General features: G+C 40.2%; 1 protein-coding gene across 5 annotated transcripts; it reads left to right on the top strand.

The window, feature by feature from the left end:
* The first annotated feature begins 7,364 nt into the window (after positions 1 to 7,364).
* HNRNPH3 (heterogeneous nuclear ribonucleoprotein H3) lies at positions 7,365 to 16,898 on the top strand. 5 transcript variants are annotated; one of them, XM_069071491.1, is made up of 10 exons: positions 7,365 to 7,642; positions 11,814 to 11,951; positions 12,483 to 12,621; positions 13,160 to 13,344; positions 13,815 to 13,901; positions 14,322 to 14,437; positions 15,163 to 15,298; positions 16,221 to 16,316; positions 16,397 to 16,489; positions 16,602 to 16,898. In XM_069071491.1, exons 2-10 carry the CDS (start codon positions 11,837 to 11,839, stop codon positions 16,676 to 16,678), a joined length of 1,044 nt encoding a protein of 347 aa, XP_068927592.1. In that variant the 5' UTR covers positions 7,365 to 7,642; positions 11,814 to 11,836; the 3' UTR covers positions 16,679 to 16,898. The 5 variants fall into 5 exon arrangements, with proteins under 5 accessions (XP_068927592.1, XP_068927594.1, XP_068927593.1 ...); XM_069071492.1 differs by having other exon boundaries at positions 7,367 to 7,642; positions 13,160 to 13,299; XM_069071495.1 differs by lacking the exon at positions 7,365 to 7,642 and adding an exon at positions 7,984 to 8,007.
* The last annotated feature ends 972 nt before the right edge of the window (positions 16,899 to 17,870 follow it).

The raw sequence follows: 17,870 nt of genomic DNA, 5'->3' as shown, positions 1-17,870 counted from the left end.
GTATGTTACTTATATGAGAATCAATTACCTGTACTAGAGAAAGCGAAGACCATTGATGCTCGGGGGCTCATAAAAAAAAGTCCAAGGAAAGAGGTCATATATAGAAATATATATATATATATGAAATAGAAATGTTAAAAGAAATATATTTCTATAGAAATGTATATATATATATAGTTTCACTATAGAAATATTAAAAGTTAATTTTAAGAATTTGAACTTTTCATATTAACCATCCTCTGTCCACTAGATCTTATTTTATTTTTTGGTCTTTTTGAAGGGGGGAAGGCAGGGCAATTGAGGTTAGGTAACTTGCCCAAGGTCACACAGCTAGTATCAAGTGTCTGACCTCAGATTCGAACTGAGGTCCTCCTGACTCTAGGGCCAGTGCTCTATTCATTTTGCCACCTAGCTGTCCCATGTCCACTAGATTTTAAATTGCATTTTTCTTCCTGTTGCAAGTCATTTGATCATTTTAATAAGCTCATTTGCAAAGTCTGGAAGTCACTGTTCTGAAGATTTTCCATAGGCACCTCAGATGTAATTCAGCAATGGAGAGCTTAACTCTGGATGTGGTCATTTTTAAAAGGTTATCTGTGTAGCAAAAACAGTTAAATGCAGTATCTCATTCGTGCTTCAGAAATGCACAGACTATTTTTACTTACTTGAGAGGAAACTTCTATAAAATGAAACTTTAAAATTGTATTTGATGTGGAAAGATTTCAGTAAAATTCTAACTCCATAAATTTTCCATAAACTTTTTTTCCTTAAAGGCATAATAACATTTTGTTTTACTTTCTATTGCTGACTTAGAACTAAGGGAAGAAGCATAAATTTTGTTCTTTCATAATCAAAATTTTAGTTCTGCACAAGATAGTGTCAAATTATGTTTTAACATAGGATTAGAAAAATTATGCTTGTTATCTGCATTTTTTCTTCAAAGCTTATCTCAGGGTAGGGTAACATTAATTTCATTCTCACATTTCTCCTTTGCAAATTTAAAATTTTTTTCTGATCACATAGTTGGAAATTTAATTTTCCTGAAAATGACCAAACAGATGATTTTCTATTATTGATTGATGATTATCTATTTCGATATACCACCTAGAGGTGATAAAGGTGCTACTGGAGTTGATTGAATGGGAGGTGGTATGGTCAGACCTGTGCTTTAGAAAGATCAATTCAACAGCTGAGTGATGGGTAGACTGGAGACAGAGACCAGCCATTCTGAACACAAACTCTGGGGATGGTGCTAATTCTGTGCTAATGCTTCACTTGGACTGAAAATTGCTCAGTGAAGCTTGTCACATGTATATTCAATATTTAAATTATGTTTTTGACTCCAGTTATCCTATTGATGGGTACTATTATCCATCCTTTTTCAAAACATGGGCTGATTTTTGCTGCACTGTGAAATCAATGTGAAAAAAGTAGGTAATACCAGCAGATGTCTGCTGGAATTTGTAGGATCAGAGACTGAGAGTTAGAATTTAGAGGTCAACTAATGCAACTCATTCAGATGAGAAAATAGGACTAGAAAATTCAAGAATGTCTTTAATCCACCTGACTAGATGGATTAGAATTTAATGGCCAGAACAATTATGGAAAGAAGTGTTATTTTTAAAATGTTGCATTATGATCTTATGAATAAGGAAACCAAATAAAATTCCTTCCTGAGGCTTCATTGCACTAGCATGTTTATGGTACAAAAGATTCTCAATCTCATCCCTGCCCTGAAGGTGAAGCTTTAATATTAACCAGAGGAACCGCTTGGAGCAGGGAACTGGAAATACAGATTTTCACTCCCTGAATTCAAGATAAGGTCAAGGTCCTGTCTTTGTGATTCCCAGCTGCTATTTTTTCATTCTTTTTTCACAGTGGTATGTATGGCCCCTAATCTGTCTTACTTTTAACCCCCCCCCCCCCATCAAGACCTACCCTCAGCAATGAATATTTACTAATAATCAGGGTCAATTCCGGAGGGCTGATTCAAAATGAAACATACTTCATCTTAGCAGAGAAATTACAGGTTCAGAATGGTGTGTATACTCTTTACTAAATCTGTTCATCTATGATTTTAATAAAATGTTTCGCCTCAGAATTGCAGTAGAAAACGTGAACACTGATGACAATACTACATACTATAAGGTTCTTTAGAGAAATATCAATCAGGAAGCTATCTACTATTTGTCAGGCACTGTGCTAAGCACTGGGGATACATATGCAAGGAATGAAAATTCCTATTGAAAGGATTCTAATCGGGGGATGCAATAAATATTTACATTTATATAATTATATGCATCTATAATTGTATGCAAAATAAATATGAAGAGACGATGAATACAGAGTAGTTAAATATGAGGCAGGGAGGGAGAGCAAAGTTGCAAAATAGGGAAAATAGTATTTGCTTCCCAGGGTTATCCGGAAGATAAAATGAGATATTTGTAAAGCATTTAGCACATAGTAGGTACTTCATAAATGCTTTGTAATCACATGTATTCTATTTTATGCATTTAAAATTATTCTTAGAAGCATGGTCATAGTGGTCATAGACCACTAGATGGCCAGAGGGGTCCAGGATATCCCCCTTCTCCCCCAAGAGAAGAACTAGAGAGCCCTTTACGTTGCAGGAGTATCGGTGGAGTGTGGCACCTATCCCTTTGTTGTCTATCACAGTCATGACCCACCCCACCCATCTTCTTGTCCCAGATCACAACGATGATGTCTGGAGCCACCCTTAAGTGGTCTATTCACACGCCCCAAAGAAGATCCGAGCTTGAAGCAGGGACTTGGCCCAGGGCACGGCTTTAACAAGTTCTGCCCAGTAGGAGAGCCTAGCACATACTGAAGTAAGAACAAAGAAAGCCCCTCCTCCTCAGTTGAGTGCTCATTGATTGCCAATTGATTTAGGTTACCTCCCCAGAGGACAGACAATTCCTAGTTATAGCTGGGAATAGGAATACATAGATTCAGAGGTAGAAACAAATCCATCTTGTTACAAATGAGAATAAGAGGTTAAATCAGGGTAACATATTGTAAAGCACATCAGCGATATCTGAACCCAGGTCTTCTGACTCCAAATCTATTTGCTTAATAAATTTAACCATTATCATCTCTTCAGATTAGGCTTAAAATACTGCCTTTCCTAAGCAACATTTTAAAATGTGACGTAGAAGCCTTAAGCCAAAGGGATATTGATCTATTGCTCAATTATCAAACTCTAGAAAACAGGTTGGGAAAGAAAAAGTCATCTTCATGCACTTAAAAAAAGCCAATAACTCCACCTGATTCCATCTCATTCTCCTAGACTAAAACTAAAGGGACCCATTTTTTTCCCACTTGGAAGATGGTTTATTATGCAGTTGTGGATTATTTTACAAAACAACACTTGATAAGTTCCTAAAATGATGCAATTACGAAGTTTTGCAAGGCACTAGGAAGATAAAGATAAAAAAAAAATTTAAATCCAGTCCCTTCTTTCATGTTTACATGGCAGTCCCCATTAATTTTCCGAAGCTTGGGTACTTAATAGTCATTGATGAATGCAAACCAAATAGAAAATGGTAAGAGATCCAAACGTTTTCAGAGTTTGAGGAGGGAAAGCATATTTCACCTGAGGGCATTAGAGAAGACTTTGAGGAGCTAGCATCTGAGCTGAGAGGAAGAGAAAGATTTCAAGAGGTGCCTTCGGTGAGTATTGCAGGCACCGGGGAAATCCTGGCATGACCAGTAATAGCACTGTCATCTAATTTAGCTCCAAGAGAAGTAAGTCAAACTGAAGTTGGAATAAAGTATATTGAAGACTGGCTTAATTTGCCTTGATTATTGAATCTCTGATACATATGTGTCTAAAACAATACAGGCTAATAACAATCTTTGATCAAAATTATGTTGTATTTAACTTTAGGGAGCTAGATTAAGCAGGGTTCAGCCTAAGGAAGAAAATGCATATATGCCAATAAATTTCTTTTCTGAACCTCCTGCCTTCATTTTTCTTGACTTTTCTAGTAACCTCTTCCTTCAGGTTCTTCTCCAAATAAAAATTTACCATATAGAAAAGAGCTCCTTAATTTTATTCACAATTAGGGTGTAAATCACCAAGAATGAATGATTATCTTACTCTTGGTGTATTTACATTCTGAAGGAAAATAAAGTCTTTGAAGTCTGGAGGCTGAGGAGTGAATTAGTTTTGATTTTGCTGGTCTTACCTGGAAGGCCACCATCTCTGTCTACTGAAAGTTAGCATAGAGAGTAGGTATCCTGCTCCTGTCCCTTTGTCAGAGTTGGAGGGCAATGTATAAAATTCTGGGGGTATAAGAGAGTGTAAATTACCATTCCTACACTCCAACAGCATGTTCACTACCTCGGAGTTGTTCTAACCCTTCCCTCTCCCTCACCACCTACATCCAATTGTTCACTACCTTGGAGTTGTTAGAATACTTCCCTCTTCCTCACCACCTACATCCCATCAGTGGCCAAGTCATATCAGTTCCACTTCCCTATCTCTTAAGTCTTTCTTCCATCTACAGGATGACTATTTCAGGCCTTTTTATCTGTACTACAGCAATCCCCTAGTAAATGGTCTCTGCTTCCAGTCACCCCTCTCTAATCCATCCTCAGCTGCCAAAACACTTCCTAAATCACAAATCTTACCACATCGCTCTTCTGATCAGAAACATTCGGTGGTTTCCTATTGTGTCCAGGATAACAGTTACCATTTATATAGTGCTTATAATTTGTGTTGGGCACTGTGCTAATCATTAGGCATACAAAAAGAGGTGAAAATCAGTCCCTGCTTTCAAGGAAGGAATTTATAATCAAATGGGGGAGACAACACGCAAACATATACAAAAGCAAGCTATATATAGGATAAATAGGAAATAATCAAGAGGGAAGGCACTGGAACTAAAAGGGGTTGGGGAAGCCTTACAGTAGTAGAAAGTGGGATTTTAGTTGGGAATTAGAGGAAGTCAGCAACCATAGTGGACAGAGAGCTTTCCAGGTCTGGGGACCCATAAGAGAAAATGCCTGGAGTCAAGAGATGGAATGTTTGTGAAACAGTCAGGAGGTGGATGTCCCTGGGTTGAAGGAGAGTGCTTAGGGAGAATGCTGTGTGAAGCCTGGAAAGGAGGGAGGGAGCTAGGCGGAGAAAGGCTTTGAATGCCAAAGAGAGCATTTTGCATTTGTTCCTGGAGGCCATAGGAAGATATTGAAGTTGGGAGTGTGGAGAGACTTGAGGCTGGCAGGACCCTGCCCGTCCCTGCCCCCCCCCTCCCCCCAGTAGCAATTGCAATAGTCCAGATGTGAAGTGTTGAGGTTCAGAGTTTAGTATTTTTTTTTTTTTTACCACGGACCTAATCAACAAACACATTTTAAACAAAGAACAGAGGGTTGTATGTAATTCAGTGAATCCCTGCTTCATGAAGATTAAGTGTATATTCAATTTAACAAGGTGTTGCTGTTTATGTGTCCCCTTCCCAACTTTATTTTAAATGTTTTATTGCTACCCCCCTTTTTTATATTTCCACCCCAAACTAATGCATCTTTCCCTCTTTAACAAAAAATATAATTACACAAATTATTACATTTCTATCAGTAGTTCTTAAAGATGGCACATTCATTTAACTGGAATCAGTATTGTTTTAAAAAGCTCTTTGTCAATACTGGGGGAAAAACTGGAATCATACAAATAGTATCTGTCAATCTTCTCCCTTTTATCATCACACAGCATTTTCCACACAAATGCATGGAATTTTTTTCCTCCTGAGGTATGGTACTTTCTGGCAAGATCTTCCTGTCTTTCTTCCTTCCTCCTCTGGGTGGTAGTGTGGGTACCTCTCTCAGCTCTTCTTTTCTCCCTTCTTCAGGCCTCTAACAAGATCCCCTCCAGGGCCCCTCTGATCTCTGTGCTAATACAAGGGTACCACAGAGATATTAGGAGAAACAAAGAAAAGACCCTGTAAGCAGCTGGGAGGCCTCGGTGCTGCATCCATCTCTATGGAAACAACTCCAGAGATAGCTCTTGGGAACAATCCCATAGACATCAACAATATTTGTTCTGCCCAACTTGCCAGGCCACAGTTGCATGATCCAACATGTAAAAGGAAATATGTGATGGAAAGATTCTTTAGAGAAAAGGATGTGGCTTTCTTTTTCAGGCTCCATTGTTCCACTCTTCTGATCCAAACTTTTCATGCTGTCGTGGTACAAAGGGAGCATTAACATAGGTGAAAGGAACCCATGAAACAATGTCAAGAACTCAAAGCCTCCAAGAACAGGCGTTCACACTTATTCTTTTTTTCTTTTTCTGCTTTTTGGAGAGCAATTTGGGTTAAGTGACTTGCCCAAAGTCACATGGCTAGTGTCACGTGTCTGAGGCTGCATTTGAACTCAGGTCCTCCTTACTCCAGGGCTCGCGCTCTATTCACTATGCCACCTAGCCACCCCCACACTTATTTCTTTGACAAATATTTACTGGCTACTGTGGAGGAAGCACAGCCCGTCTCACTCCGCCCTCTTTGTGTTCTGACTCCCCGGGCCAGGGCCAGCTCCTTTCCAGGCTGCACCCTGCACGTGGCACGTGGGCCCATGGCAGGCACCCCGGCCTAATCAGTTCTCTAAGGTTTCCGCTTCCCAGGTCTTCCTCGGCCCCTCATGGTTCACTTCTTCGAGGACTTTCCTTTTAAAAGAACACCAGGAATCCCCTCTCCCCCACCATGTCAGCCCTCTTCCCTTTTCCTTAATTTGCTGACGGGCGTTTTAGGGGCCCATTGCCCGGCCCTGACAGGAGGGGTCCCTGAACCTTGGGGGTGCAACGCTGCCTTCCGTGTGGACTTGGCCCCGGGTCCATGCCAAGCCCCTCCACAATCTGGGGGCAGGCTCCTCCCACACCTGGGTCCCTCCCTGGGGCAGCCAGCCCCGGAGCCCAAAGCCCGGGGCCCCGCCTCTCATCCCACTCTCTGGGCCTCAGTTTCCCCACCCGTTACATGGGTCATTTTGTTTCCTGTCCCCCCTCCTGCAATCGAGCAGAGATTGCAAGGCCCCTTCCGGTACCCCCCTCCAGGTCCGGCCCGTGGAGGGAAGGGGCACCACGACGGCCCCCCCCCCCCCCCCCCCCCAGGACAGCCGGAAGCCCCGCTCCCCGCCGGTGGGCGGCCGGGGGACGGCATCTGCGAACGCTGCCCCGGGCCAAGGACAACGGGGGGGGGGGGGGGGGGGGGTTGGAGGAGCCCCGCGAGCTCGAGGCTGACCGCCAGCCAGGAGCAGAGGCCACGCCCACCTGCTCCGCGCCTCAACGGACAGCGCAGGCGCACCAAGACGGCCCAGTCCCGCGCGGCCTGACTCACGATCCTGCGCCCAGAGTTCCCGCGAGAGCCGCGCGGACGCCTGAGGGGGGGTGGGGGGTTTCGTTGGTGCCGCTTCCCCAGCCCCCTACTCGTCTTCCTTCCCCCCCGCCGCCGCCGCCGCCGCCGCCGCCGCCGCCGCCGGCTCAGCTGCGCAGCTTCTCTCAGGCGCTGCCGGAGCCACCGCCGGGAGACGGTTGAAGGAGCCGTTTGTGGAGGGCGCACGCAGCGCGAGACGAGCGGCCGCCCCTGACCTCGCGCCTCCCGCCGCCGGAGCCCGCCAGCCTGGGTGTCTTGAGGTACGACGGGGCGGGCGGCCGGGCTGGGGAGGGGGGGGGGGGTGGGGGGTCGGAGCGGGAGGACGGGCGGGCGGGAGGGAGGGAGGCAGGCCCGGAGGGAGGCGGGCCAGGCCACTGAGCGAGGCCCGCGTCGGACTGAGGCCCCGCCGCCATTTTGAGCGCGTTGGCGCGCCTGGGCCCGGCTCGGCCCGGCCCGCCCCTCCGCCGCCTCGGGCCCCGCGGCCGTCGCATCCCGTCGGCCGGAGCGGGCTCCGTGGAGGTGGCGCCGGGACGGGCCTCGCTGTCTTCCTTCCGGCAGCCTGCAGGGCCCGGTTTGGACGGCGGAGGGAGCGCCTCGGCGCTGGACAAAGGAGGCGGCCTCCTTTGTAATCCCGCGGCCCCAGCGCCGGGCCTTAAAGCGGCTTTGGGGGCAGTGAGGGGGCGGGGGCGCTTTGCGGAGCCGGGCGAGGCCCGAGGCTGGCGGATGGGGGCGCCCCGGGGAGGACTTAGGTGCCCGGCGGGAAGCGTAACTTTTCCGGAGTTGAACCTAGTGACAGGGACTGTGTCGGGATGTGGGCCCCGCTGCCCGGACCTGGGCGCTCTGGAGGAAACAAAAGGGGCCGGGCTGAGGGTGTTGTCGGCTGCCGGGCACGCGCGCGCCCCGTACTTGTGTGGGAGGGTCCGGCTGTTGGGGCCCAAGTGGAAGGGAAATCCTTAACCAGAGCTTTGCTTTTAAAGAATGGGAACAGACCGCAGGCCGTGCAGCGATGGCTTAGCTTGGTGACTTCCGTCCTGGCCTGTGTCCCTGCCCTTTCCGAAAAGCATTATCTCTCCTCTGGATCTCTACCCAGGGCTTGTCTAATTGCCGTTCCTTTCCATTGCCTGTGGAAATTTCCCTGATGAACTTGCTTTAGAGTCTCAGGACTGGTTATTTTAATAATGAAAACGCGTGCCACTAGAGGAGTCGTAGAGAGAGTTGCAGTTAGCAGTCAGTACTGTCCACGGGACACCAAGTGTGCCCTTCCTCAGTTTGGCTTCCTTTTGTGGTTGATCTTGTCAAATCTGTGAGTCAGTCAGCCCCAACCGCACAGGATTTGGTGGTGGAATCAGCAGTTTCTGTGAAGTCGTGGGTGCCTGGGACCGGACTGGAGGGTTTACCTTAAAAACAGACCTCTGACCGTTTCCTCCTAAAAGCAACTATACTTTTAAGGTGTTTGTGGCTTCCTGAATTGTAAACTTTTCTTGAATTTCTGATATTTGATACTCTCAAGTATTCCAGTCAAAAAATTACAGACAGTAGTCCTTCAATATAAAGTAGTGTGCCTGCCAAATCACACGAATGAAGTTGGAAGTAGTAGACTTAGCTTTTCCAGTTTTATTTGTACTGAATCTTAATTTGCAACTAGAATCCCAGTCATCAAAACATTTTTCTGCTGCCCAAGGAAATATTCAGGCAAAGATTATTATTATTTTGCCGGGATTTTTTTTTTGTTTTCTGTTCCATTCTTGATCCGTGAGTGGTCTTTATTGGAAAAGTAAATTTTAAGATGTGTAAACTAGTTTGTGTTTAAAAATCAGCAGTTTAGATATTTTAGTGTACAGGCACTGTGGTTATCTTTCTCTTTCTTCCTCCTTTCTGTCAGTCCATAGTAACTGCATGTACAGGACATGAGATCATTTTTGTGGCCAGAGCCCAGGCACAGTTGTTCCTTTAATAATGGAGAGTTTTGAAACTTTTTGTGCCTCATTTGCTTTTATTGGGTTAGTTTCCCGTAAGTGGTGGCTTAAGTGGGATTTCTAAAATCTCTCTCAATTTACCTTTTTATCCCCAGGAAAGCTTTGTGATTCTTTTTTCTTTGCGTTTTCTTTGGACCAGTCTCAAGTTTTGTTGGAATTTAGATACTATTTAGTGACCAAGCACCCTTCCTTCCCTCCCAGGAAATGAAATCATCTAGACTGGCTTTAGAGATAATTCTTAAGTCACATCTCCTCTTTGACCTTAAACTTTTCCTTTGTTTAGCTCTTCTGTCTTGCACTTACTTTATTCTGAGACAACAGCTTGAAGAAAAATTTAAACAAAAAGGAATTCTAGAGGACTTATAAATAAGTCTTTGTAATCAATTACTTGGCTCTGATTTGTGATCTCCCACTCTAGATGGTTTCTGAGAAAAGTTTTAAAAATCAACATGGGGTATATATAATGAAGGAAAAAATGTTGAATTTTGGAGAAGGAATTGGTTTTCTTTATTTCTGTATTCCCTAGCACTTTTTTCCAACTGCTGCAGAGAATTCCTTTTTTCTTATTTGAGGGAGTTATTTGTACAGTGGACAGGCACTAAATTTGGAATCTGAGGGGATCTGGGTTCAAATTTACCACTCCTGATTGTTTTGTTGGTTTCCTTGAACAAGTCATTTGTTTAGCTTCCCTGAATTGAGGAAATTGAACTAGATCAGAGATGGTAAAACAGTGGGACCTGCACATGCAACACTCACTCCCTAGGGTGGCCTGATCTTTATGTATGGTTTAGTGGCTGGTTAGTATTTGAGTTTGATATCACAAAGCTAGATGATGATTTCAACTTTAAATTGTATAGAGTTGGAAGCATTCAAGGTTAGGGTTAGAGTCGGACATGAGGCCTATGTTAGAGGTCCTTTAACAACATGCCAGTGAATTCCCCATTTTTATCTGTTGTGAATGTCATTTGAATGATAGTATTAAATATTGTGGCATTATCAGTGTTTGATAATATACGTGTTCCTAAATGCAGCAAGTGAGTAGGAAAAGTCTGTAATGTTTAGGTGAGTAAGATTTCTATGGTTGGACAGTAAAATTAGTCATTTTCCATAGCTAGGAGACTATGCAAATTCACAACTTAGCCTGAAATTGTTAAGCAGGTTGGGGTAAAGCCAAGTCTGCCATATAACAAAAGCAAAACAGGGAGTAAAGGAAATTGCCTTGTATCTGGTTACTATGTACTGTCTCCATGAGCTTCTGAACTGGTTTCTTTGTAGAACACTGCATCTTTTTTTCTTAGGGTGTTTGTAGAGAAAGAAATATTCGTGTTTTTAGTGTAAAAAAAAAATCCTTAAAAACTTTTTTGATTGATATTAGAGTTTCTTTTAATAGTTTTAGGCAGAAATTTTCATTATGAGCCCAGAGAAGTACATTACATTCTAGTGTAACATCCTATTTTTTGGAAGGGGCTGGGAAAGTGTAGAAGGCAGTAACATTTTTTTTTTTTTTTAAAGCAGTTGGGGTTAAGTAACTTGCTCAACGTTACACGGCCAGTTATTTCTGGGTGTGGTGCTAAGTATCTGAGCCTGGATTCGATCCCCCAGGTCATCCCGACACTGGGGCCAGTGCTCATGAGCCACCTGGCCACCCCAGCAGTAACATTTTTATCAAAGTGGTTAATCACTCTTCAGTTTTAGTTTTCAGGTATTTGGGATTACTTCACATTTTCTGAATTTCATCTTGTGATCATCAGTGGTGTAGACTGGCTTTTATTACTTTCAAGATTTGTGATTTATATGTTTGGAAATATGATTTCTACACCTGCAAATTTGGATAGTGTGGACAAAGTGAAGAAAATAGGCTTTTAAAAATGGGTTTACTTGATAGAATGTATCCAGCCAGATAAAAGAGGGTAATAGATTGGAGGAAGGGGATATAGGTAAAAAAGAAACTTAAAATACAAAGGTTGTCGTTTCTTTTGTCCTGACCCATTTCTTTACTAAGCAATTAATAATTAAGTGAAATGATTTTTTATGAATTGAGAGAAGCAAAATTTGGTTTGTTGGGAAGACCATGGTCATAATGATGGATAATATAAGGCTGTGAACTAGGTAGGGCTTATATGTTTAAAAAAATTTTTTTTTTACCATATTTCAATACTTAAGAATTTTATTTTCAGTTTTTCACTCTCATTTGTGAATTTTACCTGGAGAGGGTGGGAATGATAGTAACTAATGGAGTAAAGAAGATTGAATACCCATCCTCCTTTGTCCTATCATAGGTATGTTACTCTAAGTTAGGGTGATGAACTTTGATTCATGACAGGGCTTCACTGTTGAAATCTTTAACTAATCAGTAGTAGTGATTGGGTAGACGGATGAGTTTGGGTTTTTTTTTTTTAAGGTCTTGTGGCATAAGTATATTTTGACTCTTTTATATCTTGTTTTTTTCTTATAGTATTTAAATCAAACGGTTTTGAGATGGATTGGGTTATGAAACATAATGGTCCAAATGATGCAGCTAGTGATGGAACAGTACGACTTCGTGGACTCCCATTTGGCTGCAGCAAAGAGGAAATAGTTCAGTTCTTTACAGGTACCTCTAGTATTAGTCTAAGTTTAGCAGTAATTGAATTTTTATATTTGTATTGCATTATCAGTTTTTAATTTACCCATTTCTGTGGGAAAATTCTATTTTTGAAACTATTAATATTTTAATTTGTGTACTGAAGTATGAAATTATGCTCCAGTTAGTATTTCACTACAAAATATATAGAATTTGTGAGACCTAATATCTAGCTAATTAGTTGAGGATAATTTTGTGTGTTGAAATGAACCATGAGTAGAGTATGGAGCATAATAAATGATCAGTAGCAATAGCTTTTTCATGTAATATAGGTGGGCTTAACTGTGTGTAATTTTTTTTAAGCACACTGGTAGAAAAAAAAATTATTAAACCCATAATATTTGAAAGCTCTTGAGTTTATAATATTGGGTTATGGGGAAAACTAAGTTTTTTTTTTTTGTTTGTTTTCTTTAGTCTTGTTTTAAGTATTTGATTCAGATGGGAATGTTTCAGCCTTTAACACTGTTCCCCTTGATGGGGTTATTTGTCCTTGGGTTAAAGGGTTGGAAATCGTGCCAAATGGGATAACATTGACGATGGACTACCAGGGGAGAAGCACAGGGGAGGCCTTCGTGCAGTTTGCTTCAAAGGAGATAGCAGAAAATGCTCTGGGGAAACACAAGGAAAGAATAGGGCACAGGTGGGGATGGAGAGTTTGGGATGGTGTTAAATTTTTATTTTTGGGGGTTGTGGGTCACTAATGCTTATATGGGGGGGACAGTAACATTTTCTGGGTTAGTTTAAAGAATTTATAATTATCCTAAGTTTAACTTGGAAATACAGATTTGGGTGGGGAATTGATACTATTAGTTTGCTAAATTAAAATCAGATTGTTTCCATTATACATAGGGTGTTCTGTGATAATACTACTATATCATCACCCAGTTTTATTTAAAATACCTAATTAGTACTAAAGGAAACAAGTTTTAAATTTAAAATATTTACACTTTATGGTTTGTTTTCAAATGACTAATTTTTTCATGTAAACTTTGTACACTTAAGAATTATTTTGAGGCTTATAGGTTTAAAAAACACATTTAAGTTGTGGTATATTTAGGCATTTTAAATTGGGTTATGCATCTAGTTATAGAAACAACTGTAACTGAATTTTGCCCAATATCTTACCTACAAATCCATTTATGCTGAAACCTGTACCTTAAAAAATCTTTTTTGTGTAGGTATATTGAGATCTTCAAAAGTAGCAGAAGTGAAATCAAAGGATTTTATGACCCGCCAAGAAGATTGCTGGGACAGCGACCTGGACCATATGATAGACCATTAGGAGGAAGAGGGGGTTATTATGGAGCTGGGCGTGGAAGTATGTATGACAGAATGCGGCGAGGAGGTGATGGATATGATGGTGGTATGTGTATCTAATGAACAAAAAGGTTCTGTTGTCATTTTCTTAATGTTTCTGACATTTTGTCAAGAAATACAGAAAAATGGCAGTAACTTCAGTACCTACTAAGTTTGAAAATCCATTCATGAAAAGATGGATTCCCATGGCCAGCTATGGGACTTGTTACAAGTGTTGGCACCAAGATGATTTTTTTAAAAAGAAGCTAAAATGAAGATACATTTGCAGATTTTTGACACCTCCTTTTGGGGCCAGGATGAAATGTAATTTACATGTCTGAATTTAACCTGTTGGAGAATTTGAATTTCCACCTAGTGTTGAAACATCCCTATTTCGTGAGCACTAAGTGGGGATTGCAAACTTCTAATTACCAAGAGGTTACTCGGACAGTTACTACAAAGTAAGTTTTTGTAAACTATATTGTAAAATTTATCATCCTTGGAAGTATATTCATTTATATCTCTCAAATTATACAGGTTATGGTGGTTTTGATGATTATGGTGGCTATAACAATTATGGCTACGGAAATGATGGATTTGATGACAGAATGAGAGATGGCCGAGGTAAAATTAATGCTAGGTGGTTCTTTTATTTTTAAATGTGTGTGTATTAGTATCACATTTAGTAAAGACTGATAAATTATATTAAGGGATATATACATTTATCCTTAAGTGGATAAAATAAAGTATTTGTAGGGGTTCTTCACTGGAGTCTATAAATTTTTTTTTTAATAACCATTTCAGCATGAATGATTTTGTTTGTAATCCATTGTATTTTGTGTTTAGAAACATTCCGAGAAAGGGTCTTATAGGTTCACTAGACTGCCAAAAATGATCCATGAAAAATAGTTTAAAATCTGATTAGGGGAATTGGAAAATTTTGTAAAAGGAAGAAATATGTGTGTGTATATGTCTAATTAAGGAGTGCTTACTGCTTTGCTTGTGTAATAGTTGCTATTTCTTTGTAAATTTGTGTTTTTCTAGGCATGGGAGGACATGGATATGGTGGTGCTGGTGATGCAAGTTCAGGCTTTCATGGTGGCCATTTTGTTCACATGAGAGGGTTGCCTTTTCGGGCAACTGAAAATGATATTGCTAACGTAGGTATTTGTAGGGAAATGCTTTCTTGCTATAGTTTTCTAAATTGAAGTTCTTTCTGTAATTTTTTGGATTTTTATGCCCAACTTTAAAATGTGAATATAATTTAAGGGTTTTTTGCTTATTTTTTCTTTTTGCTTTGTCTCTTCAATGCATATAGTCAAAATTTTGAGTGTTCCTCATGTGCTCAAAGGAAAAGTATAAATACAAACAAGAATTATTTTTACAAACTTTAGGGGCTTGCAGGACAACAAAGGAACAATCTCAGTGAAAATGGTGTTTTAATTTAGACTTAGGTTTCCTAGGAGGCTGTGAATTAACATGGTAGGTGCAGGTCAGTTTAAGTGGCAAGAGGTTTGACATTGAAGAAATAGCTAATGGCGTATATAAAGAAAGCAGTTTCTTTGTATATCTTATAAATTTTAAAGATTGTTATTTCCATTTTATTAATGAAGGTATAATTAAACAGGAATAAGGTAGTTAAAGAAGACTAGGCTTGAGAGTAGGAAAAGAATACATATTGGTACAAATGGGGAAATTTCAAATGCAAGTAGTTGAAACGTCATTAATCCAAGTTTTGTCATAATGTATGTCGTGTGCATGGATTTCCCCCCCCTCTGGACTTGTTTTAGAATTTACTGTTGCAACTTAAAAGCAAGATTATTTTAAGTTATTTTAAGCTTATTAAAAGTACTTCATTATTTTTTTAAATTTGGTTTTGTTTTAGTTTTTCTCACCACTGAACCCAATTCGAGTTCATATTGACATCGGAGCAGATGGCAGAGCAACAGGAGAAGCAGATGTGGAATTTGTGACACATGAAGATGCTTTAGCTGCCATGTCTAAAGATAAAAATAACATGCGTAAGTGTTGTCCATGGACTACTACAGTGTGCCTCTAAGCTTTGGTGGGGTGGGTTAGATTTTCAGCGTAGTAGACTTACCTAACATTTCTTTACACAGATCACCAATTTTCAGCCTATCAGTATGATTTAGGAAGCACACTATAAAACTTGAAAAGTAGCCAGGTTATATTGGCAAAGTTTGAAAATTCAGTTGGCAGAATTTTAGAATTTTACCACACACATTTGGGTGGAACTTGGGCTGTTAAAAAAACCAAAAAACATCCTTGGGCTGATAAAGAGTTCTGGAATCTTGGTATTTTAGGAATTACTGTATCCCTCTCAATAACAAATTATTGTCAGTCATCAAATAAATGCTTTAGAGGACATTTATAATTCATTAGTCTTCTTAGTTGGTGTTCTTCACTTTATCAATAATTACATAGAGCTACTTATCTTCAACTTGGGTATTTTGATAAAGACCTTTGAAAAGGGTAAAGAGTTTTCCTCTTAGAGATTTTACTTTGTTGATCAAAGCCTTGGACTATAACCCACCATCAACTCTTTAAATTAGTCACTTAATTTCTGTTCTTGTTCGTGACATATCAAATTGTTGGGACTCCAGGGTCAGAGATGACCATAATGCACACCTTTCCAAGCAGTATTGTTACTTTTCTTTATACCTGTGACTTTTCAGGTGATGATGGATTTAGGAATGGCTTCTATGAGTGATAAAAGGATCCATCTTTGCTGCTGCTAAATTGGCCAGTTTGGGGTAGATTTCTTATAGGCCTTGGTAATGGAAATGTTAGAACTGGAAAAGATGACCATTCAGGTGATACCTAGTCACACTCCATCCTTTCACAGAGAAGCAAATGAGGCTCATTTAAGTGGCTTGGCCAAAACTAAAACATGTATTTTCTTTCCTGCTTTTTTGTTAAAAGAACATAGATACATTGAACTGTTCCTGAATTCTGTTGCTGGAGGAGGCTCTGGAATGGGAGCTTCTGGAATGGGAGGCTATGGCCGAGATGGAATGGGTAAGTGGTATTTTAAATTAAGTGAAATTTCAAATATAGAAACCTGCTCTCCAGTACTTTACTAAATCATCTTTTTTCAGATAATCAAGGAGGTTATGGATCTGTTGGAAGAATGGGAATGGGTAGCAGTTACAGTGGAGGCTATGGTACTCCTGATGGTTTGGGAGGTTATGGTAAGTCAGTCTTTGGTTGTTTCCACTTAAAAGGGTTTTTTTGAACATGCTACATTAAACAATTTTCATAGTCTAATGTTTCTGTACCTCCACTCCCCATTTTATTTTTAAGGTCGAGGAGGTGGAGGCAGTGGAGGATACTATGGGCAAGGAGGTATGAGTGGAGGTGGATGGCGTGGGATGTACTAAAGAGTTAACCTTTCTACAACACATCCTGGCAAACCACAGCATCGGTCTACTAGACTTTCTTACAGATTTAATTTCTTTTGTATTTTAAGAACTTTATAATGACTGAAGGAATGTGTTTTCAGAATATTATTTGGTAAACAACAGATTGTGATGGGAAAATCTGTTTCTGTAGGTTTTATTTGTTGCATACTTTGACTTAAAATAAATTTTTATATTCAAACCACTGATGTTGATACTTTTTATACTAGTTACTCCTAAGGATGTACTGCATACACAAGAATTTGGTTGATGTCTTATTTACTACTGGTTTTAATAAAAAGGTGGTTGTAATGTATTCTCTCTTTTATTTTGAACATTTAGTTCCCCATAAATATGTCTTAGAATGATGAACTAGTATTTTTTTTTAAAGGCTAATTAATTAGTTTGCTTTTGGTAACTTTTCCCCTTGGTTTTCTTTGAAGATGGAAAATTCCAAATACTTAAGATTTGAGGTGATAGCAGGGAGCAGGAAGAGACAACTAGTTATGAATGTCTTGATTTCTTTTCCCAGTATTGTCAATCAAGCACAGCCATCTTGTAATATTCCTAATGTAATTGGTGGTGTTTGAACTTTTTAAGAAAAAAATGTGTTCTAGATGAATTTTAATCTCTGAGGTAGCAAGAAAACAAAAGGCAATCTTATGTTTAGTACAGATTTCACATCCTATCCCTTATAAGACAACTGAACTTAGAATTAGTGTGTAACTTAACATTTAACGACCCAAGTCATCCAACGTATTTAGAAGAGTGAGTTAGAAAAATGGTAGATCAAGAAGTTTGTGTGCTACATGAGTGGAAATCCCAAGTAAAACAATAACAGTGTCACTGCATAGGCATTTTTCCTGGGGTGTTGCCTTCTTTTGTGTGACTTATCCTCATGGTTTCCTACCTTTTGCTGAAAGCAAACTTGCAGTTAATTTTTCTGTGCAAAATATTTCTAAAAAGGAAACAAATGTTAAGGTTAATTCATGTCGTGGTGTTAATGAAAACAAAACAAGTCTTGAATTATGTTTTGTTTTTTGCATCTGACATGTCCGAGATGTTAAAACACCTTTGTGAATACACTATATGTGGTAAAGAAAGAGGTGCTTTATTTTACCTTTGTTCTCTTTAGTCAATGTGGTTTTTTTCCCCAAATTTGATAACTTTTCAG

Source organism: Petaurus breviceps, unplaced genomic scaffold (genome assembly GCF_028583685.1).
Source record: "Petaurus breviceps papuanus isolate PSGF00001 unplaced genomic scaffold, PetGlider_PUasm1.0 90825, whole genome shotgun sequence".
NCBI classification, from domain to species: domain Eukaryota; kingdom Metazoa; phylum Chordata; class Mammalia; order Diprotodontia; family Petauridae; genus Petaurus; species Petaurus breviceps.
The sequence above is the reverse complement of the archived record's forward strand: the minus strand, read 5'-3'. Positions and strand labels throughout refer to the sequence as shown.

Excerpts from the sequence above, each read along its gene's own strand:
- HNRNPH3 (XM_069071491.1), top strand. The coding sequence starts at position 11,837 with ATGGATTGGGTTATGAAACATAATGGTCCAAATGATGCAGCTAGTGAT. Across the intron at positions 11,952-12,482 it reads AATAGTTCAGTTCTTTACAG|GGTTGGAAATCGTGCCAAAT; the intron begins GTACCTCTAGTA and ends CTTGGGTTAAAG. Across the intron at positions 12,622-13,159 it reads AAGGAAAGAATAGGGCACAG|GTATATTGAGATCTTCAAAA; the intron begins GTGGGGATGGAG and ends TTTTTTGTGTAG.